The 26,712-nt window shown below is 43.8% G+C and overlaps 1 protein-coding gene across 1 annotated transcript in view; it reads left to right on the forward strand.

The window, feature by feature from the left end:
• Positions 1–26,210, forward strand: part of ATP6V0A1 (ATPase H+ transporting V0 subunit a1) — a 251,391-nt gene extending 225,181 nt beyond the window's left edge. The window contains 1 exon segment of the mRNA XM_030220840.1: positions 23,984–26,210. Coding sequence (XP_030076700.1) covers positions 23,984–24,077 — 94 coding nt within the window. The 3' untranslated portion in view covers positions 24,078–26,210.
• The last annotated feature ends 502 nt before the right edge of the window (positions 26,211–26,712 follow it).

Raw genomic sequence — 26,712 nt, forward strand, 5'->3', positions numbered from 1 at the left:
AGGAATGCAGCATTCACATGGCAAGGAGCCAGTGGACTTTAATAGCTGCTGCAGCAGGGCTTCCACTTGGGAGCAAAGTGGGAGGAAAAATACAGTGAAACACAACTCAGTTCACAGTGTGTTGAATACCTCCATTAACTGCTGCCTGGGATGCATGCTGAAACAGGCTGGTATACATGAGATAGTGGCTGCTGCAGGAATCACTGGTTGGATCCCACTGCTCATGTTTCCTGAAACCTCAGTGGCACAAAGGACCACATCAGGCGATACAAATGGATTTAAAGTCCCTTGCAGATATCGCTGGCTGAAGTAGGAAGGACTCCCTCCCCCGTCCCAGATAGCCAATGGCCACACTACCTGAGAATGCCCGGCAAGTATGGATATATGGCACTATGTTAATGACAGCTCCGTACACCCAGGGGCATTCCACCTTATCTCAAACTTACCTCAATGGGGCTATCCTGAAAACCCTGACTGGTTGAGTGTAGGGTTACCATATTTGTCCTATGGAAAAAGAGGACACATGCGCTGCCCCTTGTCACACCCCACCCTGCCCCCTGTCACTTTGACCTCCCCTCCCCCCCCCCCCCCCCCCAATGAAAGCAAGATTCCCTCTCTCCCCCCAGGTATATCTCCTCCCAAATTTTCCAGCTTCTCTTCATCCACATCACTCCACTTACCACCACCCCCCTCCTGTACCTTATTATAGTACCCTGGTGGTCTAATGGCCTCTTCGAGGCAGGAAAGAGCCCCTCTTTCCTTCCCAGCGCGGCTGTAGACCTCTCTTTCTCTCACTGTCAATTCAAAATGGCTGCCGAGAGTTGGAGCAGTGGCCTTGCAAGACTTCAGTGGAAGTCTCGCAAAGCCACCGCTTGAACTCTCTGCAGCCATTTTGAAGTGGTGCCAGGAGCAAGACAGTCTGCAAACATGCCAGACAGGAAAGAGGGGGCTCTTTCCTGCCCCGAAGAGGTTATTAGACCACCAGAGCACCACACTAAGGTAAAGGAGGGGAGGGAAGGGTAGGACACCAGCCACCCACCGGCCCACCCATTCGTTTGCAAATCCGGACAAACAGGCAGGCTGGCAAAACCCGCTTGGATACCCGACCGTGTCCTCAAAAAGAGGACATGTCCAGGTAAAACCGGACATATGGTAATCCTAGTTGGGTATGCCATGAGGACTAGGTTGAAAATTTCTGCTCTAGACATTCATAGATTAGTCACCTGCTGGCCCTGAAAAGTAGTGCCTCTCATTCCAGATGAAGAAACCCCCAGGAAGCAGTATACTGACAGATGAAACTTGACCTCTATAGCAAGATACAAGATGAATCATCACCAGTACACTATCTCTGTTGCCACTGCTAATTGTAGTACTGTAGTTTACCTTTCAAGGCACTCTCTCCTCTATGACTTACTCCAGGGAACTTGCCAACATTTTAAAATTATGTGCTGAAAAAAATTTAAAATTATTCAACTTATTGTGTAATTATGCAGTTAACATTTTGTGAGCTATATCATGGAAGGGCAGACAGGCAAGGTTTGCCTCTTTGCAGGTGATACCAAAATCTACAATAGGATAGACACTCTTGATGGTGTAAATAACATGAAAAAGGATCTAGCAAAGAATGGTCTAGATTTTGGCTGGTAAGATTTAATGCTAATCAAAATGCAGTCTAATGAATTTAGACTGCAAAAACTTGAGGGAACAGTATAGTCCTAGGGGAGAAAGTACTTATGTGTATGAAAGAAGAGCAGGACATGAGGGTGGATTGTATCCAATGATCTTAAGGTGGCCAACCAGGTAGAAAAGGTGATGGCAAAAGCCAGAATGATGCTTGGGTGCATAGAGACAGGAATGGCCAGCAGGGAAAAAGGAGGTGATAGTGCCTCTGTGTAAGTCTCTGGTGTGACCTCTTTTAGAGTACTATGTTCAATTCTGGAGACTGTATCTTCAAAAAGATATAAGCAAGACAAAGAGACTTTGAGAAGATGATTACGTTGGAGGCAAAAACACACAATAAAAACGTTTTTAGGTTTATTAGAAGCAAGAAGCCGTTTGATTTTCTCATTGTGAAAATATGACAGGATATCCCAATAGTTCGTAAAACTTTACTGATTGCCCATAGAGGTGAGACTAGACCAGGGGGGCCAGAGCCTGAGGTGGGGGGGGCACATTTTAGTCTGCCACCCCACTGCTTTGCCACCGCCTCGCTGCACCCCACAGCAGCAAATACCTTTACTGGCGGGGGGCCCCAACCCCTGCCAGCCAAAAGCCTTCTTTGGCGATGGTCTCCTTGCCCCCCCCCCCGCCGCACCCCACATCACCAAATACCTTTGCTGGCAGGGGTCCCCAACCCTCGCCAGCCGAAGCTTTCTTCAGCGCTGGTCTCCAGCGCACCGCGTTTGCTGCCCTGTGCTTTCTTCCTCCTGACGTCCTGTGCATGTTCCTTTAAGTGAAACTGAGCACTGGATGGGATATGACTTTCGTATGGGAAAAGTCTAAAGCGACTAGGGCTCTTCAGCTTGGAGAAGAGACAGCTGAGGAGAGATATGATAGAGATCTATAAAATACTGAGTGGAGTGGAACTGGTAGACATGAATCACTTGTTTACTCTTTCCAAAAATACTAGAACTAAGGGTCACGCAATGAAGCTACTGAGTAGTAAATTTAAAACAAGTCAGAGAAAATATTTTTTATTCAACAGGTAATTAAACTCTGGAATTAATTGACAGAAAATGTGATAAAAGCAGTCAGCTTAGCAGGGTTTAAAAAAGGTTTGGATAATTTCCTGACAGAAAAGCCTTTAAGATGTACTTGGGAAAATCTACTGCTTATTTCTAGGATAAGCTGCACATAATTGGTTTTACTCTTTGGGATCTTGCCAGGTACTTGTGACTTGGATTGGCCATTATTGGAAACAGGATACTAGGCTTGGTGGACTTTCGATCTGTCCAATATGGCAATGCTTATGAGGAAAGATGTAAAGATCTCAATATGTATACTTTTGGAAGAAAGGTGCCAAAGCGGAGATATGATACATTTAAATGGGAGTCAGTTGAAAGGAAACTCTTGATTAAGGTGACTTAGGATGAAAATGAAAGGGGATAATCTAAGGAATTCCTTCTTAAAGTGTTGTGGAAGTATTAACCTGTATATATCATTCCAATGTAAATAGAATATTCTTGGGATGAAACATAAGAAATGGGAGAGGTGGATTTGGATTTAGCTCATGATTTTCTCAGTAGTTAAAGGCACGTTACATTCAGGTACAGTTGGTATTTCCTGTCCCTAGATTATAAAAAAAAAACTAGGTTTGTACCTAAGGCAATAGAGAGTTTGATAACTTGCCCAAAATCACAAGGAATAGCGGTGGGTTTTGAACCCGGCTTCCCTGATTTTTAGCCTGCTACTCTAATCATTAGGCTACTCAGGCATTCCCAAGCAGGAGCATCCTGGGCTGGCGTTGACTCTCCTTCCCCTCCCCCCCCCCCCCCCCCCAACGCTGTGGTCATCGCATGGGAGAGAATGGAAAGGCAGTGATTTTTGAGGCTCCATCACCCTTGCGCCCTGTGGTGAAACAAGTACCAGGTTTGGTTCTGGGTAGGAGAACTCCAGAAGCTCTAGTCTCTCCAGGACTGCATTTTCTATTCAGTTGCAGAGGCAGTTGGGGGATGATGTAATTTTACGTGATTATGCATGCACTATAAATTCTGCATGCACGTACATAGTTGGGGTGTGCCTAAATCAGTCCTTAAAAGGAACTTCAAAAATGTGCAGGAAAAAGAAGACGGGGAGCTAAAATATAACTAGGGCTTTGGATTTTCCAACAAATACCAATAAAATGCCTTTTGTGCAAAATATAGGAAAACCCCCAGTTCCCCTAGTACTCTCTCACCCTACCCCTTAGCTGCTTTGGATCCTTCACTCTGTTTGTACATTTTTAATGCTGACAGCACTTCAGCTGCCAAAATGTGTATAATACCTGTACCATGAAAACACAGAACCCTTATTTAGCTGGAAATTAAGCACTTTATAAATACTCTTAGGCAGAAGGAGCCTAATTTCTCATACAATGCGAGTAAAATAATCATGGTAGGATTACTGTTAAATTGAACACCAGTGAAAAGCATTTAGAATTATTTAGAGATCTTTCTTAAAGGTGAAAGTGACTTCTGATTGAAAAGACCTCCTTATTTTCTCTTCCTCTTCCCTTCTTTGCTCCAGCAGGATAAATACCAAAGTGTTGCCATTGTCTTCCAGGGATTGAAAGAATTGAGATTACTGCAAATAAGGTTCAATTGCAAGAGGATTATAATGCAGTGAAAAGGGGAGCTAATCAGGGCACATATGGAATGTTAAACCTTGACTCCAACTCAAACCACAGACTACTGGCTTCCCAATGCAACAGTCCAGTCATGGCTCTCAAAGCAGTATTTTGGCCAAAAAAAAGTCCCCCCACCCCCCCTCCCACCGCCTGGATGGAAGCCACTCTTATTACACAATAGACTATAAACTCTCTCCAGAGTTCTGGTAAGAACAAAGAATTCCTCTCATCAGTGATATTACTGTTGCCTTCCCATGCAAATGTAGCCCCAGCCACCTTGGCTTCCCACATTTCCAAAATTGTCAGGATTCATAATGAGTCAGTACCCCAACTCCTGGAACTGTATGGTCATGTAGCATGCAGCCAATAACTACAAATGGGATACATGCCAGAACAGAGAGATCCACTGTCAAACATTCTTGGCAGAAACTGATAAACTGTATGAAGAAAATCTACAAGATATGTCTTCCTAGGCTGTGTTTCTTCTCATTTGAAAGAAAACGAAATCTAATGTGCAGGTTAACAGACCACATTTAAAATATAATAGACCATTAGAAATATTAGTGGAGTGGAGACAAGGTGTTTGGTTGAGTCCTATAAGATAAACTGTTTACCTGTCTCCAATTCATGAGTCATCAGTTCCAAGACTGCAAGGGGTAGCTGGATGGAAAGATTCTCACAGACCACAGAGAAACAAACTGCCCTCTTTCTCTCTTGTTTATATTATGAATCATGATATTTTCCCATGCACCATATTAGGTTCTATTGACTGATATCTGGGCAGCAATCCAAGGGCGTTTTCAACATTAAATCTGTACAAAGAACCAAGTTCATTAGCAAGATATTTACCAGATGAATGTACTTTGTGGAGCTCCTACCCTGCCTGAATTTATACATGTTACATTAACTTCTGTACAGCTAGAGGGATGGGTGCTCTAAACATTATTTCTCATGCCCAAGAATGAGAGAACCTACTGTGTGTGTGTCTTTCCCGATGTGTGTTTGAGCAGTGATCATATGGGAACTGATTCAGGAGGCTGTTCGTCTCCCCTGGAGTATAATGCTACCATCTAGGCAACATGCTGCACTTGATGTTAACCACTAGGGTGTGATAAGTTAAGCAATCCCAAGTTGCTAATTTAGGGGATAAATTTATAAAGCCTTTTCCACATGTAAAGGATGTTCTCTGAGGACAAGCGGGCCTATGATTCTCACATGTGGATAACACGATCCGTGTTGCCCGGTCCGGAGCTTGTGACAAGCTTTTACAGAACTCTTTGGTGTGCAAGTCGTGCACTGCAGCGCATGTGTGAGTGCCTTCCTGCCCGCCGTGAGAGTGCGAGACCATCAGTTCTGTTTTTCCCACGGTGAGGAGTGGACGCGTTTTTCTCTTCTCTCCTCACAGCTGCCGGTTCAGTTTTCTAACAGAGCTTCTTTTTATGCCTGGTTTCTCTTTTAGTTTGTTTTATTCTGTACCTCATTTGGGGTATTCTTCCTCCATTTCCCTTATGTTTTTAGTTTATTTTGCCACTTTTTTTTTTAAGGTTTCCTTTATTTTACCACGCTCAGTAGGCTATATTTGGGCCTGAGCTTCGGCCAGGTTCTTCCCTTCATTTCTCTCTGGTGCTTTGCCCCTTTTTCAGCACCATTGAGTCTTTTGAATTAGCCACAGCTGTTTTTCCTTCCATATCATCTAAGATTCCCAGTGGCTTTAAGCGCTGTACCCGATGCAGTAGGACCATCTCTGGCAAACACACTATTCTTGGTGTCTCCAGTGTTTGAGGCCTGAGCATGCCCCTTCTAACTGTCTTTTGTGTCTTCATATAGTAACATAGTAACATAGTAGATGACGGCAGAAAAAGACCTGCACGGTCCATCCAGTCTGCCCAACAAGATAAACTCACATGTGCTACTTTTTGTGTATACCTTACCTTGATTTGTACCTGTCCTTTTCAGGGCACAGACCGTATATGTCTGCCCAGCACTATCTCCGCCTCCAAACCACCAGTCCCGCCTCCCACCACCGGCTCTGGCACAGACCGTATAAGTCTGCCCAGCACCATCTCCATCTCCCGCCACCGGCTTTGCCACCCAATCTTGTCTAAGCTCTTTAGGATCCATGTCTTCTGAGCAGGATTCCTTTATGTTTATCCCACGCGTGTTTCAATTCCGTTACCGTTTTCGTTTCCACCACCTCCCGCGGGAGGGCATTCCAAGCATCCACTACTCTCTCTGTGAAAAAATACTTCCTGACATTTTTCTTGAGTCTGCCCCCCTTCAATCTCATTTCATGTCCTCTCGTTCTACTGCCTTCGCATCTCCGTAAAAGGTTAGTTTGCAGATTAATACCTTTCAAATATTTGAATGTCTGTATCATATCACCCCTGTTTCTCCTTTCCTCCAGAGTATACATGTTCAGGTCCGCAAGTCTCCCCTCATACGTCTTGTAACGCAAATCCCATACCATTCTCGTAGCTTTTCTTTGCACCGCCTCAATTCTTTTTACATCCTTAACAAGATACGGCCTCCAGAACTGAACACAATACTCCAGGTGGGGCCTCACCGACGACTTATATGAAGAAAAGAACACAGTTAGCCAGAGAGGCTCAAAGAGAGAAACTTTTTTGAGCCAGGTCTGAAACATCAACATTGGTGTCATCATCTGCATTGGGTGCGTCGGTCCATATGGCTGAGACCCTTAGACACTGCAAGTGACTGCACCGAGTGGGTCTCCACCTGCCGACAACGGCCGCTATGCAGGCCCCCCTGGGACTGATCTGCGTCAGACCCGACCCTGATGCGACGTGAGGACTCAACATCATCCTCAACACTGAGTAGCATCGATGCCAAGCATCGGAAGAAGCATCAGCATCGATCATCCTTGATGCATGGTGCCGGGAACTCCGGGACACTGAGGGGATTCCCTAGCATCCGAAAAGCATCGGCGCTGGAAGGACCACTCCCCTTCTATACAGGAGGTGCCAATGCTTGGGTCTCCAGGCAGCCAGGACTAGACCCCCTCTTTGACCCCACATATTCAGCAGCCTGCTTCTACATCGATACCACAGCTTTTCCCGATATCGACCCTTGATGAGTGCCTCTGGGCCTTACTCCCTGAGCTTTTGGTGGGGTTTATACAGCAGAGTGCATCAGCGTCCGGGGTCCTTGCGCCGTCCATGTCTCTTGCTGCTGTCTCACATGGCTATCAGCCTGCGATGAGGTCTTCGACGTCGGCACCACTTGCAACCTCTGCGTCAACTGCCATTGAAGAAGCTTTGCTGGAAATGAGGCTGCAGCCAACACCTCAACACCCCTCTCGGAGACATGATTCCTCTTCGTTGAGGCAGGCTCAGTCTTAGCCCTTCCATGAGGAGTTCCTGGCTGACACTGATGAAAGTGCTGATTGGAGTCGGAGGAGTCTTATGGCATCCTGTCTGATCCCGCCGCTCCACAGGAAAGGAAAAAGTCTCCACCAGAGAGCTTTTCCTTCCCATCTTTTTTTTAAGGAAATGCGAATGCCATTTCAATTCCTTTGGAAGTGGAGGATGAGCCCAGGATGTGACAGTCTTCATGAGATCTTACGGAACATTCGCGTGAAGAACTGACAGTCCCCTCTGTCGGTCCCAGTCCTTCCCAAGAAGATTGGCACTATGTACTGGATTCAATCTTCTCCTAGGTTTGATAAGCCTCAGTTGCCTCATCATTCCCTAGTGGTGGAATCCACGCTCAAAAGGGCCAGGGGTTCTAAAGACTATGCTTCGGCACCCCCTGGCAAAGAAGGTAGAACCCTGGATTTGATGTATCAGGCATCTATGCTCATCTCCCGTATCCAGTCATATCAGCTCTACATAAGCCTATACTTGCGGTCCTTGGCGCATAGTATGTCTGATTTAGCAGATATTCTCCCAACGGAGAAGGCTAAATCTGTTCACCAGCTAGTCAGGCAGCAGAAGGTGTGTCATAAGTTCTTGGCCAGGGGTGCCTATGACACTTTTGATGTAACGTCCAGGATCTCTTCTCAGAGTATAGCAATGCGCAGACTGTCATGATTGCATGTCTCTGACTTGGACCCAGCGGTCCAGTCGAGGTTGATGGATGCTATGTATTAGGGGAATAATCTTTTTTGGAGAGAAGGTGGAGGAGGTCGCTGACCTCATCAAGAAGCACACTGATTCCATCAATGCTCTCTCCCATTGGGTGCCTTCCGCAACTATCTCCTCATCTAGGAGGTTTTTCGGCAAGTTGAAGAGGAATACTTACTATTCTGAGGCTTAGGTACACCACTTCTTTTCGCCAGCCTCAGCAGGCTCAACCCCGATGTGACAGTCTATTTGGACAGACAGTCCTGCAGAATTTGTTTGGGATCTAGAATCCAACTCCACCTTCCTAGGTCTGTTTTATTCTGTTCCAGGCTGCACTCTCACTCAGATTGTATATAGTTTCAGGTTAATCTGTGTTTGACCTTGCTGTTGCGCAGTCCAGTGGTTATTATTTTCAGTGAGCCTGGTAGCTAGGGAGTCCCACATGTGAGAATCATAGACCTACTTGTCCTCAGAGAAAGCAAAGATACTTACCTGTAGAAGGTATTCTCCAAGGACAGTAGGCCTTATATTCTCACATACCCTCCCACCTCCCCTTGGAGTTGTCTCTTTTCTTTTATGCTCAAGTATTGTACTTAAGGTCTCGCGCTCTCACGCTGGGTCTGAAAGCACTCGCGTGCACTTGGTGGAGTGTGGCTCTTGCTCCAAAGAGCTCTGTAAAAACTTGTCACAAGCTCCAGACCGGACAACATGGATTATATTACCCACATATGAGAATATAAGGCCTGCTGTCCTCAGAGAATACCTGCTACAGGTAAGTATCTTTGCTTTTTACACGCAGGAAGGGATTCTTATAAATTTGTGCAAGGCTATCCAAATGCAGAAATTAGGCACATGGAAAGAATTGTTCTTATTTTTCTATGATCTGCATGTAGATGTTCTTAGGAGTGTAGTTTGGGTAGAGGTGGAATTGCAGTGTAGATTTATATTGTAAACATACATAGGTACAGTGGGGGAAATAAGTATTTGATCCCTTGCTGATTTTGTAAGTTTGCCCACTGACAAAGACATGAGCAGCCCATAATTGAAGGGTAGGTTATTGGTAACAGTGAGAGATAGCACATCACAAATTAAATCCGGAAAATCACATTGTGGAAAGTATATGAATTTATTTGCATTCTGCAGAGGGAAATAAGTATTTGATCCCCCACCAACCAGTAAGAGATCTGGCCCCTACAGACCAGGTAGATGCTCCAAATCAACTCGTTACCTGCATGACAGACAGCTGTCGGCAATGGTCACCTGTATGAAAGACACCTGTCCACAGACTCAGTGAATCAGTCAGACTCTAACCTCTACAAAATGGCCAAGAGCAAGGAGCTGTCTAAGGATGTCAGGGACAAGATCATACACCTGCACAAGGCTGGAATGGGCTACAAAACCATCAGTAAGACGCTGGGCGAGAAGGAGACAACTGTTGGTGCCATAGTAAGAAAATGGAAGAAGTACAAAATGACTGTCAATCGACAAAGATCTGGGGCTCCACGCAAAATCTCACCTCGTGGGGTATCCTTGATCATGAGGAAGGTTAGAAATCAGCCTACAACTACAAGGGGGGAACTTGTCAATGATCTCAAGGCAGCTGGGACCACTGTCACCACGAAAACCATTGGTAACACATTACGACATAACGGATTGCAATCCTGCAGTGCCCGCAAGGTCCCCCTGCTCCGGAAGGCACATGTGACGGCCCATCTGAAGTTTGCCAGTGAACACCTGGATGATGCCGAGAGTGATTGGGAGAAGGTGCTGTGGTCAGATGAGACAAAAATTGAGCTCTTTGGCATGAACTCAACTCGCCGTGTTTGGAGGAAGAGAAATGCTGCCTATGACCCAAAGAACACCGTCCCCACTGTCAAGCATGGAGGTGGAAATGTTATGTTTTGGGGGAGTTTCTCTGCTAAGGGCACAGGACTACTTCACCGCAACAATGGGAGAATGGATGGGGCCATGTACCGTACAATTCTGAGTGACAACCTCCTTCCCTCCGCCAGGGCCTTAAAAATGGGTCGTGGCTGGGTCTTCCAGCACGACAATGACCCAAAACATACAGCCAAGGCAACAAAGGAGTGGCTCAGGAAGAAGCACATTAGGGTCATGGAGTGGCCTAGCCAGTCACCAGACCTTAATCCCATTGAAAACTTATGGAGGGAGCTGAAGCTGCGAGTTGCCAAGCGACAGCCCAGAACTCTTAATGATTTAGAGATGATCTGCAAAGAGGAGTGGACCAAAATTCCTCCTGACATGTGTGCAAACCTCATCATCAACTACAGAAGACGTCTGACCGCTGTGCTTGCCAACAAGGGTTTTGCCACCAAGTATTAGGTCTTGTTTGCCAGAGGGATTAAATACTTATTTCCCTCTGCAGAATGCAAATAAATTCATATACTTTCCACAATGTGATTTTCCGGATTTAATTTGTGATGTGCTATCTCTCACTGTTACCAATAACCTACCCTTCAATTATGGGCTGCTCATGTCTTTGTCAGTGGGCAAACTTACAAAATCAGCAAGGGATCAAATACTTATTTCCCCCACTGTATGTGAATAGAGTACAAGCACAAATTTACATTTAGAGTACATGCACCTTTAGAGCAGGTGTATATTTGTACGAGAACAGTTGTGCTAATATTATTGGAGTATCAGGGTGCCTACGTTTATAGAGGCACATTGAAGCTTGTGTTGCCTTTATTTTAAATAGACTTATAATTGGTGCCTTTTCCCAAATTTGACTAGGTGTTGTGTTATAAAATTAGCCCTTTAAATTAAATTGGTCACTAACTTTCCAATTGGACAGTCTTATTTTTGATTTTGACAAGAAGCTTATTGAGGCATCTGCTGAACAGCTTGGGATCCTTAGGGACTTTAGATTGCATTGATTTGTGTTCTTCAAGGTCCAAAGAATTTTGGGATTGAGCTGGAGGAAGAAGAGGTCTGGAATGTTGGGGTGAGAGTCTTTCTGAAAACTGATAGTGTAATGGAATTGGTGCTGCTTCTATTTGTATCAGAAACACAAGCTGTACAAAGGCAGCAAATTTAGGAGCAAAGAAGGACATACTTAATAATCTTTGTAAGTGTTTCTTTTTTCCTGGGGGAATCTGACATTGTGCAGTTCTTAAGAGCTCTAGATCCTAAGATGTAGATTCACGACCTCCTCCATGTGCAACTTCCTGGCCTCAGTTCAACAAAAATCCATAAATGGCCAAAATTTCTTGAGGTGCATGCCTTGTGGCATTTTTTTCTCCTGTTGGAAAGAGTTTATTCTTGCTTTGTTGGGAGCAGGGAGGTACAAATTTTGACCCTGTCCCTCAGAGAATTTTTACACAATCCAGACATTTTTGCAAACTTTATCAGCAGTCCTCAGATAGGTGCAAATATTTACAGACAGAAATCTTATAAACCATGTGATCATCTTATCCAGAGCTGTGTATATTGACACCACAATATGGTTATGAAACTGCATGTGTGTGACATATTCACATTTGTGATGTGACATTTGTACAGCCTAATTCATGGGAGCAATCTATAATTTCAAAAGGTTTGGATGAGGAAACCAGATAAATCTACTGTAAGGCAAGATACCTGTGTGTAAGAAAGTATGTGTATGGTCAAAGATATTTTTAAAAACATTTAAGTGGTAGATGGAAAGGAGGAATAGCCTAATGGTTTAGTGCAGTGGGCTGAGAATCTGAGGAACTGAATTCGATTCCCACTGCAGCTCCTTGTGACCCTGGGCAAGTCACTTAACCTGCCATTGCCCCAGGTACAAACTGAAATTGTGAGCCCACTAGAGACAGAAAAAAGGCACCTGCATATTATAGAAAGGTGATATATCAAATCCATTACCCTTTACCCTTTATGGTACTCAGATGCTCAATGCAAGTTGCCTGCTCAAGGGAGTCTTTACCAGGTGGAATCTTTGCGCTTTATTTATTTTCTCTATGACTTTTTCATTTCCTAGATAAAAGGGCCAGATTCAGTAAATGGTGCCCAAAAATAGGCACTGGGAAAAATCAGTGCTCAGTGATGTTCAATAAAGGCATTCCAGGGTGAGCACCCTTTATTATAGAATGCCACCTAGCGGGGGATTCACGCAGCCAACTTTGAGTGCAAGGACATACACCAACTGAAAGCTGCAGTAAATCCTGGTGTTCAAGTTGGGTGCAGATCCCTGGAATTCTGTAACACTATGCACATCTTTTCTGAATGCTCCTCCCATGGCCAGGCGCCTTTTGGATTATGCTCAAAAGGATTTGGGAGCAGATCTTTATGCAGCCAGATCCATGCACAAATTCAATTCAGTGCCGATCAATGTCAATAATTGATTGTTAAAGGTTTGTGTCTAATTTATTTGAGTGTGGATCTCTAGATCGCATGTAAATTTGGGCACCATTTATACAATCCGGGGGTAGTGAGTGGAGGAGTGGCCAGGGTGGTGGACTTTGGTCCTGGGGAACTGAGGAAGTGAGTTCGATTCCCGGCACAGGCAGCTCCTTGTGACTCTGGGCAAGTCACTTAACCCTCCATTGCTCCATGTAAGCCGCATTGAGCCTGCCATGAGTGGGAAAGTGCGGGGTACAAATGTAACAAAAATAAATAAATGTACACCCCAGGTCTTCCTCTCGGAGGATGTCGTAATTGGACTCTGGACATATTGGTCTATCCTGCTGATAAAGCAAGTAGTGAGAACCTTGACTTTTAATATTAGAGAGGTGGCAGCCAGTGGCAATTTGAACGCTGCAGTGAAGGAGCTGCAGCAAAATCACATCCACAATAGCAGAAGCCTGGATTTGATTGTTTGGCTACACACTAACATTCTCTGAACTGTTGCATCAGAGAAATAGTCTGGCTCTGTTGCTCCTCAATACGATGTTTGTTGGAGAGTCCAGTTTTATCCAAGTTAGGTCCAGAGGACATCCCCGCAAAGACTGTAACTTATCTGTTTGGTTAAGCCAGACAGGATCTTTGAAAGATATATTGGGAAATGAGCAGTCCACTCAGGACAAGCTTGAAACACAGGGTACTGCTTAATTTCTTGCTAATGCCAGTGCTGTGATTCCTTGAAGGAATCAGTGGCTGAAGATATAGCGTATTCACTTCTAGAAGAAAGGAAACTCTTCAGAATCTGGCACACCATCAAAACTCTCCATACATTAGTAATGTTTCTCAGCTGCATTTATTCAAAAGTGATTTGGTTCAATGTCTGCTTCTGTTGTGGTGTTTTGCTGTCTATAATTAAGGCTGCTTATGTAACTAAAGCCTCTTCTCCTTTACAAATGTCATCTAACTCAAGAGCTTGAAATGTCAGTGGTTACTGTGGGGGTCTTCTCTCTTTGTTCCCCTGGTCCTGAAGACTGACAAAAATGTAATTGGGCATTTATTCTTTTCTTCTATAGATTAAAAGTTTATGGGCACCAAGATCAGAATCTAACCAGATGGAAGAAGTTTTAATTAAGGCATAGTGCAGGAATGGTGGAAGTCAATACATTTTGCCCTTAAGTATCTGGCTAAATGTTGTGTTACATAGGAAAAGTTGTTTTATGACACAGTGTTTAGAATATTAAGGCACATGTGGACAAATGCAAAGTGATGCATATTGGGAAGAATAATCCAAATCATAGTTACCTGATGCTGGGGTCCACCTTGGGGGTCAGGACCCAAGAAAAAGATCTAGGTGGTGGTGTAAATACGCTGAAATTTTCTGTCCAAGAATTATTAGGAAAGGGATGGTAAATAAGACCGAGAATACTATAATCCCTCTGTATCACTCCATGGTGCAATATTGCATTCAGTTCTGGTCACAGTATCTCAAAAAAGATATAGCATAATTAGAAAAGGTTGAAAGAAGAGTGACCAAAATGATATGGAACTCCTCTTGTATGAAGAAAGGCTAAAATGGTTAGGGCTCTTCAGCTTGGAAAAGAAACGGCTGAGGAGGGACATGATTGAGGTCTATAAAATCCTGAGTGGTGTAGAATGAGTAGAAGTGACTATTTTTTTTTTTTACCTCTTAAAAAGTACAAAAACTAGGGGACACTCAATGAAATTACATAGAAATACTTTTTAAAAAATAGGAGGAAATATTTTTTCACTCTGCAAATAATTAAGCACTAGAACTTTTTGTTGGAGGATGTAGTAACAGCGGTTAGCGTATCTGGGTTTTAAAAAGGTTTGGACAAGTTTGTGGAAGAAAAGTTCATACTCTGTTATTGAGATGGACATAGGGGAAGCCACTGCTTGCCCTGGGATTGGTAGCATGGAACGGTGCTAGTAATTGGGTTTCTGCCAGGTACTTGTGACCTGGATTGGCCACTGTTGGAAATGGGATACTAGGCTAGATGGACCATTGGTCTGACCCAGTATGGCTAGTCTTATTTTTGTATGCCTACATAAGTACATAAGTAATGCCGCACTGGAAAAAGACCAAAGGTCCATCGAGCCCAGCATCCTGTCCACAACAGTGGCCAATCCAGGCCAAGGGCACCTGGCGAGCTTCCCAAACGTACAAACATTCTATACAAGTTATTCCTGGAATTGTGGATTTTTCCCAGGAAACTGTCTAACCCCTTTTTAAACTCTGCTAAGCTAACCGCCTTCACGTTCTCCGGCAACGAATTCCAGAGTTTAATTATGCATTGGGTGAAGAAACATTTTCTCCGATTTGTTTTAAATTTACTACACTGTAGTTTCATCGCATGCCCCCTAGTCCTAGTATTTTTGGAAAGCGTGAACAGACGCTTCGCATCCACCTGTTCCACTCCACTCAATATTTTATATACCTCTATCATGTCTCCTCTCAGCCGTCTCTTCTCCAAGCTGAAAAGCCATAACCTTCTTAGTCTTTCTTCATAGGGAAGTCGTCCCATCCCTGCTATCATTTTAGTCGCCCTTCGCTGCACCTTTTCCAATTCTTCTATATTTTTCTTGAGATGCGGTGACCAGAATTGAATACAATACTCAAGGTGCCTATGTTGTGCCTTTCTAAATTTACCCCACTGGAAAGTAGGTGCAGAAATTTACACTTGCTCTGAAGCATGTTTAAATAGCCTGCCTAAGTTGGTGCAGATTCCCGTGTACTTTGTAACATGCAATACGTGTCTGTCTTGCAAGTCTGCCTAACCTTTCCACATATAGGGGTCAGTTCTATAACTGGGCACCTCTGTTGAGTTACCTCAAGGTGCATGGTGAGAGCCTATTCTATAAAGGAACCTAGGCATCAAGATTCTATTATAGAATACTAGCATAGAAACAACAGAAAAGTGAAGGCAGATAAAAAACATATGGCCTATCCGATCTACCATCCCTTTTGCTCTCTCAAAGTTATCCCAAGCTTTCTTGAATTCAGATACAGTCTTTATCTCCATCTTCACCAGGAGGCTGTTCCATGAATTCATCACTCTTTCCATGAAGAAGTATTTCCTCAGGTTACTCCTGAGTCTGTCTCCTTTCACTTTCATCCTATACCTCCTCATTCCAGAGCATAATCCAGTATCAATGTGCCTAACGTAGGCGCCCGCATTTATGCGAGCCATAGAGCTGCCATAAGTACGAGGAGCACCTGAATGTGGCAAGTACCTGCTTAACTTACAGTATTCTGTCAGTTACATGTGTAACTGAGAGCTCTGCCTATGTCCTGCCCATGCTCCACCCCTATGTATGCCCCCTTGCAAATAAGCAATATGGAAGCTAAGTGAGTATTTGCAGGTTAGCACTTAGGCAGAATGTTTGCTTTATGTGCTTATTTACCTTTATTCTAAACATTTACATACACAATTGCCCTTCATGAGGGTAATTTTATAACAGGGTCTTTAGGATCTGAGGGTAAGAAGGCACCTAATGAGGAGCTATTTTATAAACAAAGGTGGGTGCATAAGAACATTAGTGTTACTATATTGGGACAGACCAAAGGTTCATCAAGCTCAGTATCCTGTTTACAACAGTGTCCAATCTAGGTCACAAGTACCTGGCAAGATCCTAGAACATTAAAACAGATGTTATGCTGCTTATCCTAAAAATAAGCAGTGGATTTTCCCAACTTTTTCTTAATAATGGCTTATGGACTTTTCTTATAGGAAATGATCCAAACCTTTTTAAAACCCTGCTAAACTAACTGCTTTTACCACTTTCTCTGGCAACGAAATCCAGAGTTTAATTGCATGTCGAGTGAAGAAATATTTTCTCCAGTTTGTTTTAAATTTACTACTTAGTAGCTTCATTGTTTGCCCCCAAGTCCTAGTATTTTTGGAAAGAGTAAACCTGTTCCACACAACTCATTATTTTATAGACCTCTATCATATCTCCCCTTCAGCCCTCTCTTCTCCAAGCTGAAGAGCTCTAGCCGCTTTAGCCTTTCCTCATAGGGAAGTCGTCCCATTCCCTTTATCATTTTGGTTGCCCTTCTCTGTACCTTTTCTAATTCTGCATATCTTTTTTGAGATGCGGTGACCAGAATTGCACACAGTATTCAAGGTGCATTTGCACCATGGAGCGATACAAAGGCATTATAATATTTACATTTTTGGTTTCCATTCCTTTCCTACTAATTCCTAACATTCTATTTGCTTTCTTAGTCTCCACAGCACACTGAGCAGAGAGATTCAGCATATCATCGATGACACCTAGATCCTTTTCCTGGTCGTTGTCTCCTAATGTGGAACCTTGCATCACGTAGCTGTAGCTTGGGTTCCTCTTTCCCACATACATCACTTTCCACTTGCTCACATTAACCCTCCTGTTTACTAAGCTGCGCTAGTGGCTGCCGTACGCTAATGCCGACACAGCCCATTCATTTTGAATGGGCTGTGTCAGCATTGCTGAGTGGCAGCTGCTAGCTTGGCTTAGTAAATAGGGGATAAATGTCGTCTGCCATTCAGATGCCCAATCTCATAAGGTCCTCTTTGATTTTTTACAATCCTCTTGTGGTTTAACAACTTTGAATAACTGTGTGTCATCAGCAAATTTAATTACCTCAATAGTTATTTCCATCTCTAGATCATTTATAAATATGTTGAAAAGCAGCAGTCCCAGCACAGACCCTGGGGAGCCCAGTATTTACTCTTCTCCACTGAGAATGCTGACCATTTATTTTTTGACCAGTTTTTAATCCATAGTAGGACATTAGAGAGTCATGGCATAGGAGGTAATTTCCTCAGGAATCTTTTATGAGTTACTTTGTCAAATGCCTTTTGAAAATCCAGATGCACAGTATCGACTGACTCACCTTTATCTACATGTTTATTCACCCCTTCGAAAAAGTGCAGTAGATTGATGAGGCAAGATTTCCCTTTACTAAATTCGTGTTGGCTTATTATTCCATGCTAGTGGAATAGCTACGGGGTGTGTTTCCCTCAAATTGGCTCTGGTGCCCCTGCTTTGGCTGGCGAAGGTTCCCAAACCCTCCAGCTGAAGCGTCCTGCGCTGGTCTCTCTGCATTGCCTGCCCTGCTATTCTCAGTCATGCCATGCACGCTCGTTTTAGTTAGGGTTACTGTATGGCTACAAAAAAAAGGAGTACTCCTGTTCTATATAAATTACAAAGTCTTTATTAGTGAAAACAAGTCAGTGCATTAAAAGAATCCTATATAATAATTCTAACCTCCAACATCCTATGTGTCTTGCTGCTTGTGTCCGTGGCTTTCTTCGGAGTTGGTCTGCTAGGCTCCGTAGATCAGGCTGACGTCATTTAGAACGCCAGAGCTGGAGGAGGGGCGAAAGGGGCAGGGCACAGAGGCGGAGCTTGAAAGAGAAACAGAAGCGTTGAGGGGTGGAGTAGCCGAGAGTGTCACCACCAATGGCAGGGAAAGAAAGGTCGTAGTCCGGGCGTGAGCGGAGGGGGCAGAGCCAAGGAGAGCATGCTGCTGTCGAGCCGGTGCGCTCGCGCGTTCCTGCGCGGGGGGGGGGGGGAACCTCAGGAGTCAGAGCGGCACTGCAGAGGAGGAAAGCAGGCCGCGGCTGCCCCTCCGGACCCCATGGGAGGGTGTGTGGGCAGCCGCCACGACTCCTCGGGAGGGAGGGGACGACCCTGAAAGTCGGAAGGAGGGAGGGAATGACCCTGGAACTGGGAGGGAGGGAGGTGGGGGACGACCCTGGAACTGGGAGGGAGGGGGGGAAGGAAGGAGGAGGGAGGGCCCCTGGCACACACTCTCATTCTCACACACACACTCTCTCTCACAGTCACACTCGCACCCAGTCTCACTCTCTCTGTCACACACACACACTCGGCACATTCACTCTCTCTCTCTCACAGTCACTCTCACACACACTCTCTCAAACATACACACTCCGAGGAAAACCTTGCTAGCGCCCGTTTCATTTGTGTCAGAAACGGGCCTTTTTTACTAGCTGCTAAATAATATCCCTGCAACTCACTCACACTGCCATCCACACCAAACTTATACCCCAATCACACATGTAAATCCCACAAAGAACATTAAACATAAACCCTAAATTGCAGTTTCTTCAGTCTCTGTGTATCATCAGAGCACAGTCTCAATAAAGATCAGTCAATGAGCCCTAACAAACAGGGGCACACTAAATCCAGTTCTTAATAATTGTAGCAAATGTTGAACATTGCTGATCTTTGTATCCAACAAGTTCTCAAGTGAAGAAAGGAAAAAACTCCACTGCAATATAAAGCCACTGTTCTTATCCCTGTGATAAAAAAAAATCCACAGAGAAACACTGGGAATTGCAAAGTCACACAAATCTTCTGTGATCCTCCTGCATAGGATCAAACCTTTAAGTTAAAGGCAGCCAAAGAATGCTTCCTGGAAGCCTCCCACTTACCTGAAGCATTCTTTGGCTGCCTTTAACTTAAAAGGTTCAACATTTGCTACAATTATTAAGAACTGGGTTTAGTTGTTCTGTCCTTTGACAGCCTTACACTAGTTCGTAATGTAATCCTAAAATGTGTTTAATGCATTTACTGTTATTCTCATGTCTAAGGACTTTCATGGTCGCAGTTCTCACTGCAAAGTTACGTGAGCAATGCATTGTGTGATATACGCAGCACACTTGCCTACTTGTATAAGGACTGTTACTATTGGTTTGGGTCCCTGCCTAGACCTCTTCTCTGTCCCAGCCAAGCTTGGCCCCTCTTTGTCTAACTGCTGTCATTTCCTGATCATTCTTACTAACTCTGTTCTGAGAGGTCAGCTAGGCATGACCTTTCTCCCCAATCGAGGGCTGTCCTCTTGGACCACCCTTGCCACCCTGCGTCAGGCTCTGTCCTGATTGGTCTTTAACTCCTCCACCCCAGGCTTGTGAGCCTTCTTGACCCCCCTGCCTCTCTGGCTACGAGGCATGTCATCATCTTGTCTCTGACCAGTACTTGTCCTGCTCCCGACTCCCTGGAACAAACTTGGGTTTTTACCTTGAATATATCTCCTCCCTAATGAGATATTGCACATTCCAGTCACCCAGCTCTGAGCTATTTCTACCTGACCTCAACCATCTCTCACCTCTGCAATAGAACTGCCTTCTCTCGTACCTCTATCTCCAACCACTGATACATCCCTCAGCACTAAGGAGTCTCTGTGACCTGGGGCCATACCTCTGAACGTCTGACTGTGAGTAAATTACCCTTGTTTATGCAATAAAAACATTTCAAAAAATAATAGAGACTTCAGGTGTGTTCTGGTGTGCCAAGGTTATACTCCAAGACATTGAAGCTTCAAGTTAACAAGCTTCAAGTGTCTAAACATTAGTGTGCCCCTGTTTGTTTAGGGCTCATTGACTGATCTTTATTGAGACTGTGCTCTGATGATACACAGAGACTGAAGAAACTGCAATTTAGGGTTTATGTTTAATGTTCTTTGTGGGATTTACATATGTGATCAGGGTATAAGTTTGGTGTGGATGGCAGTGTGAGTGAGTTCCAGGGATATTATTTAGTAACTAGTAAAAAAGCCCCATTTCTGATGCAAATGAAACGGGGGGCTAGCAAGGTTTTCTTCTGTGTGCATGTGGGAGTGTGTGTGTCCCTGTCCTCTCTCCCCTCCCCCCCCCCTCTGAGTCCTTCACTGTTACAGAGCCAGCGATTTGATTTCGTGCTCTGCTGTTTTCCTTCACTGACTGACTGTGTTACAGAGAGGGCGGGGCAGACACTCATGGGGAAACCGGATATCTCTCCCCCTTCACACTTCCGTCTGGAGGCTTCATAGAACGTTGGTGTTGCCTTTTATATAGAGAGATTCTTTTAATGCACTGACGTGTTTTCACTAATAAAGATTTTGTAATTTATATAGAACAGGAGTACTGTTTGTTGTTGATGTTTTAGGTACCTCCTATTATATATATATCCCCTATTAGGATTAAGATACAAAAAAAGGAGGACAGATTGAGCCAGTCTAGGTTTTACTTCCATTGCTTTTCAATGGAAGCAAAACCCGGACTGAATCAATGTATCCTCTTTCTGGAGCCATATGGTAACCCTAGTTTCATTAAAACGAGCATGCACGGTGCAACTGAGAAGAGCAGGGCAGCAATGCGGGACAAACGCATACCCCTGCCAGCCAAGGTATGATGATGAGGCAGTGGAGGGGGCAAAATATGCCCACCCACCCCCATCGAGGTCTGACTACGCCACTGATCCATGGTTAAGTATATGTTCTGTAATTTTGTTCTTTATAACGGTCTCTACCATTTTGCCCAGCACTGATGTCAGGCTCACCGGACTATAATTTCCTGGATCATCTCTGGAACCCTTTATAAAAATTGGTATTACATTGGCCACTGTAGAGGTACATAGGTGGACAGAAAATTACTTATACATTAATACTCTGGGTTCATTTTCTAAGGATATGAGAGTGCCTAATTGGTCCTTAGGCTCTGCTGACAGGCTGCAGTAATGAAAGGAATAATGCCAAAATGGAAATATATTATTTATTATAGATATTAAAATAACAATATGGAAAAATGCAAAGCAAGTTACAAAACTCTGTACACTACCAAAATATACTGATTATTCCACCAATAGATATATGAATATATATAGATATAGATATATAGATATATATAGATATATGAATATATATATATATATATATAAGAGATTCTACAACTATAATATCCTGAGAAAAGATTACCACCAGTCCTGTTGTAACCAGTCAGGTACAGGCAAAGTCCAGAGTTAACTAAACCCTGAGCCATAAGAAGAAAAAGTCCTGAATCTCATCCTTGAGGTCCCATATGTTCAGAGTCCAAAGGGGGGGGGGGGGTGGTAATGACTTGGCTCCTTCTGTTCAGGCTCCAGCAGATTTCCTGTGCACCCGTGTAGATCAGGTGTTTAGTTCAAAGTCTCTATTCTGTGCAGCTGATTACTCAGTCTCTGGGGAAGCAACCAGCCTGCGGCTGAACTTGACCTTCTCAGCTCTCAGTACAAGGAATCACAGTTCACAGGTGTTTAGGAAAGATTAGACTGTAGCTCCTCAGAGAGAGAACTATACACCAGGCAGTCTTCTTCTCCTCTTCCTGAACTCTGATGCCCAGCATTGGCATTCCTCTGTGTCTAAAATCTTATCCAGGTTTCGCATGAGGTCCTCTACCTTCGCACCAGGCAGGCAAGTGACCAAGCGATCCTCACATCCACTAGCCACCCATCTACCTACATGCCTAATGTTTGAATCTCCAACTACAACGGCCATCCTAACCCTACCCTTCTTGGCAGAAGCCCCAGGAGATACAGCCTTGGTGTGAGTGGATATTGCATCCCCCTGGAGGGCAGGTTCTGGCTACAGAATCACTTCCTGCTTCTTCACAGTGGTGCTCTTCCTTCAGGATAATATTCTCCTCCATGGCAGCACAGAGGGTGCCAGACTGAAGGTGGGACTTCTCTACTATGTCCCTGTAGGCTGCCTCTATAAACCACTCTGTCTGGCTCAGCTCCTCCAAGTCTGCTATTCTAGCCTCCAGAAATCGAACCTGTTCCCTGAGTGCTAGGAACTCTTTGCACCAAGTACGCACGTATGACTTCTCACCAACTGGGAGATAATCAAACATGTGACACTCGGTGCAAAAGACTGGATAGCCCCCATCTCTCTGCTGGACTGCTGCCTGCATCTTATTATTGATGATTTATTAAGTTGCTATGGATTGGGAATATGTAAACTAAAGTCCCCTAAGATTGCTAGTTATATGCTAGGCTATGCTAATATTTAGATTTTATTATTATTATTATGGTGGTGATGATGATGATGTTAGAAGGTTCCCCTTCTATTGATTTAATTAGACTGTGTTTCTAAGAACCAATTACTGGCTGATAGAGATGCCCTAATTAAATTTGTAGCCTTCTAATTGGTTCAAGGGCCTATAATTCGTAGATCAGACCAGGGGTGGGAAGGAGTTGGGGTGGGTGGGAATTAAAGTCTAAACAGAGGCCTTATGTGCCCTATTAGCTGTGCTTTATGCTGATACTAAATAACTGTAAAATAGCTCCCTTAAATGCTAGCCTGTGGAACTGTAACAGAAACTCTATGTGCTAAGAAAAACTATTTCTTAAACTCCTCTGCTAAGTGAGCAGAGTAACTTACAATATGAGGGTTACCTATTTAATTCTAAATCTACCTCTCCCCAGCACTTCAGAGCTGAGGGGATCTCCGCCCTGTTTTATTTATCCATTTCTGCTTCCTTGGGCTCGTTACTCAAAAGCAAATGTGGACACTAGAGGCTATTAGTGCTACACTAGCGCCCGCATTTGCTTATGCCAAATGCTTAGGCAACAAGCACGTAAAACAACAAACTTGCTGGCTGTGAGCGCAATGAGCATGCAAATGCATTCCTCCCCAATGTTCAGCAGGCAGCACACCAAACAAGGGCGTTCCTCCCATGGCAAACCCAACGCCAGCTCGGAGCAGCAGTTATGGTTATGCCAAGCCACAGGGAGGGGTTGACCTCTTGTCAGATCTAAAGCCCCCCCATCCCCCACACACGTAAGGGCTTGGTGGTCCAGTAGACCCCAGACCCCCCCCCAAAAAAAACCCTGGTGGTCCAGTGAGACCCCTAGCCAGGACCCACCACCCCAGAAGACTAGTCTATTCCTGGTGGCCCAGCAGAGCCCCCTCTCCCACAATCCCCTCCTACTTTGGAGGAGGAAGGATGGAATCGTAGTCCCTCCTCTTGCTTAGTGTTTGGGGGTTGTGTTTTTCTTTCATCTTGTATTTGTAGGTTTCTCTTCATTAACATCTCTCTTAGTGGATCTCTGAGGGTTGCAGTATATATTGTTTGTATGGTTTTGATGTATTTTATAAATTGTTTATTTTTCCTTGAGATAAGTTTGTGTGAACTGACATGTTTAAAAATTAATGGAGAGCCTTTCCATTGTTGTTCTGTCTCTTAGAAAAGTCCATGCAGAATTTAAACATTCACAGCATATGAGAGGGGGGGGGGGAGTGGTTAAGGAATCGACTGGGATGGACAGGGGAGGGGGTGATTTTATTTTAATGCACTGCACAGGGCATCACGTGGTGGATTTTGTCATTAGGGTACAAGAATGAACGGGCCATTAAGTTGCTTCTGTTTGTCTGATTTTTAATACTTTTGTTTCTTGTTTTCCTCTCTCTCAGGGTTGAATTCCAGAATAAATTCTACACCGGAGTTGGGTTCAAGTTTATTCCTTTTTCCTTCGACAGCATCCGAGAGGGACGGTTTGAAGAATAGGGGCCCACTGTGCCCTGTAGCTCATTACCAGTATTTGCTTCTGCTCCTACTGAGCTGTAGGTCTTGTGTCATGGCTCACACAGTTTCCTTCCCTTCCTTCGCTATCTGCATTCATGTGCTGAATTCGTGAATTTTGTCACTTTTCTATCTGTTATACCACATCTGTCAAAGTAAATCTGTAAATGGCTTGTGTTAAGACAAGAAAGTAGGTGTCTCTTTGAGCTTTGTGCAAGGTTAAATTATCAAAAAACAAAGAATCTGTCTGGTTTTTCTATCAATTCTAAACTGAAAATTGGCAACTTTCCAGAAATTTTGGGATCCTTGCGTAAACCTAGTGAAATGAAAAATTAAGTTAATGTACCCCTTTCCCTCAACCCTGCAGGAATAAAATGCAGAAAAAAATAGAGTTGCTTATAATTAAGTTCAATGGGGTATACACAAACCAAGTATGCCTGTGAGGTATGTAGCAGTGTTTTGAAAAAGATACTGATAATCTTACTTTTGGGGGGTGGGGGGCAGTTTCTTGTGTCATTCTTGGCTTCCAGCTCAGTTGGATCCAAGGCTGGGATCGGGCACCATGAGCTTTTATTTCCCATATCTAAGATTTCTTCCTTATTTGTGTATCTCAGGAATTTCAGGAACAAACCAACTTGGCGACGTGCACGAGGGTTCCTTCCAGAACCCTGATTAGTAGACATCACTACTGCACAATGATTGATTTTTCTGTCTCTTCCTCCCATCCCTAATGGACTGTGAACACGGACCTGAAAATCAAACCCAGGTCATTTGCCTGCTACACATAACGACAGAGCCATCAGCTCATCCCCAAGACACTGGTGTTCTAAAGTTTGAACAGCACCTGTGTGTGAATTTCCATGACAAAGCTGAAATTATTTGACCCAACTGTGCATTAACTTAATTTTGAAGGTAATTTTTATAGGTTATTAGAATGTACTATACCGCTGAACCTAACTTGCAGATCTTTAGCGGTTTACAAAACTAAGGGTTCATAAATAGAAAGGAACTATAATATAGATAGGAAAGGAATAAATCACATAAGAAGGAGGCACAAGCTATAGAGCAGCGAGTAGGAAGGGTCATAGAAGCGAAGGAGGGGAGAGGAAGATTCATCTTATAGCAGACCAGGGAACATTAAAGGCTAATGTAAGCTCTTTGCCAGACATTTTCAGTTCAAATCATTTTTAATTTAGGTCCTTTCGAGAACTATCATGATCAGTGACCAATGTTGGCATGGATGGCAATAAATAACATTTGGTGTTGGCCACTCAGAACATAGGTTTCTCATTCCAGGCCACATATTTTAGGTGGTAATGTTATTGACACTAAATGAACGCTTGTATTTGCTTTTACAAATGGTTTCATCAATATCCCTTAGTCTTAGGCAATGCAGTGCTCAACAGTTCATACACCAAAGGAGAGATTAAAATTGTTTGGGCATATGAGTTCCACCGAGCACAAGTTACAATTTAAAGATTGTGGAAATGAAAGTCAAACTTTCCAAAAATATGGGTAAAAGGGGATGCCCTTGTCTCATGGCTGTTGGGTGACCTGTCACAATCTGCAGACATTTTAAAATAAGTTGGTCCTCCATTAGGACCAATACAATAAACATTCACCTTTGTCTTTTCAACTTATTTTAAAGATGTGACCAACACAAGTTGCAGGTGGTGACTTTTTATTGGTCTGGCGTTCATTTGTATTTAGCTTTCAAGAGTTAAAATTCATGTGCTAATTTATTCCAATAAAAAGGTATTATCTGCATCTTATAGTTGACCTTTATTTCCAAGTATCTAAGTGAACTAATGCAGTATTTTTGAAAGCTGTCACTTTGGTATTCCAGCACTCATTTTGTAGACTTCCATAGATAACTGTCCTTGTGTCTGTGATTCAGGGTTATAGAGTGGCATAAGTTGAGTATGTACAAATATTTTGAACATCACCAGTAATACTATATACTGCTCTAATTTGGGTTTGTGGGAATGATTACTCAGGGGCCCTTTTACTAAGCTGCGTTTGCGCCTGCGCACGCCCAATATGCGCCAATATCAATTTGTATTCATTCATACTATGTATTTGTTCAAACCGTAATCAGTTAACACCGTTAACGGTTATATGTAAGCCACATTGAGCCTGCAAAAAGGTGGGAAAATGTGGGGTACAAATGTAACAAATAAAAATAAAAATTGGGGTTCCCACCCAGCTACCGTGTGGCCCATGCGGTAATTTCATTTTTTACATGCTTCAAAAATATATTTTATTTTCTGGTGCGCGGCGAAAATCGGGCAGTAATTCTGACTTGATGCTCGTAGGGGTTACTGCACGGTTAACATGAGAGACCTTACTGCTAAGCCGATGGCTGGCAGTAAGGTCTCAGACCCAAACTGGACACACAGCGATTTTTATTTTTCTGCACATCTATTTTTGGCAAAAAATTTTAAAAAGCCATTTTTTGCAGGCGTGCTGAAAAATGGACCTGCGCGCCCAAAACATGCACCTATACTACTGCAGGCCATTTTTCAGCACACCTTAGTAAAAGGACCCCTCACTGAATGTATTCTTGACTGGGGCAGAGCTGAAGAAGCATCCCATGAGGACATGCAGGTTAAAGAGTTAA

The sequence above is a fragment of the Microcaecilia unicolor genome, chromosome 12, assembly GCF_901765095.1.
Source record: "Microcaecilia unicolor chromosome 12, aMicUni1.1, whole genome shotgun sequence".
NCBI classification, from domain to species: Eukaryota; Metazoa; Chordata; class Amphibia; order Gymnophiona; family Siphonopidae; genus Microcaecilia; species Microcaecilia unicolor.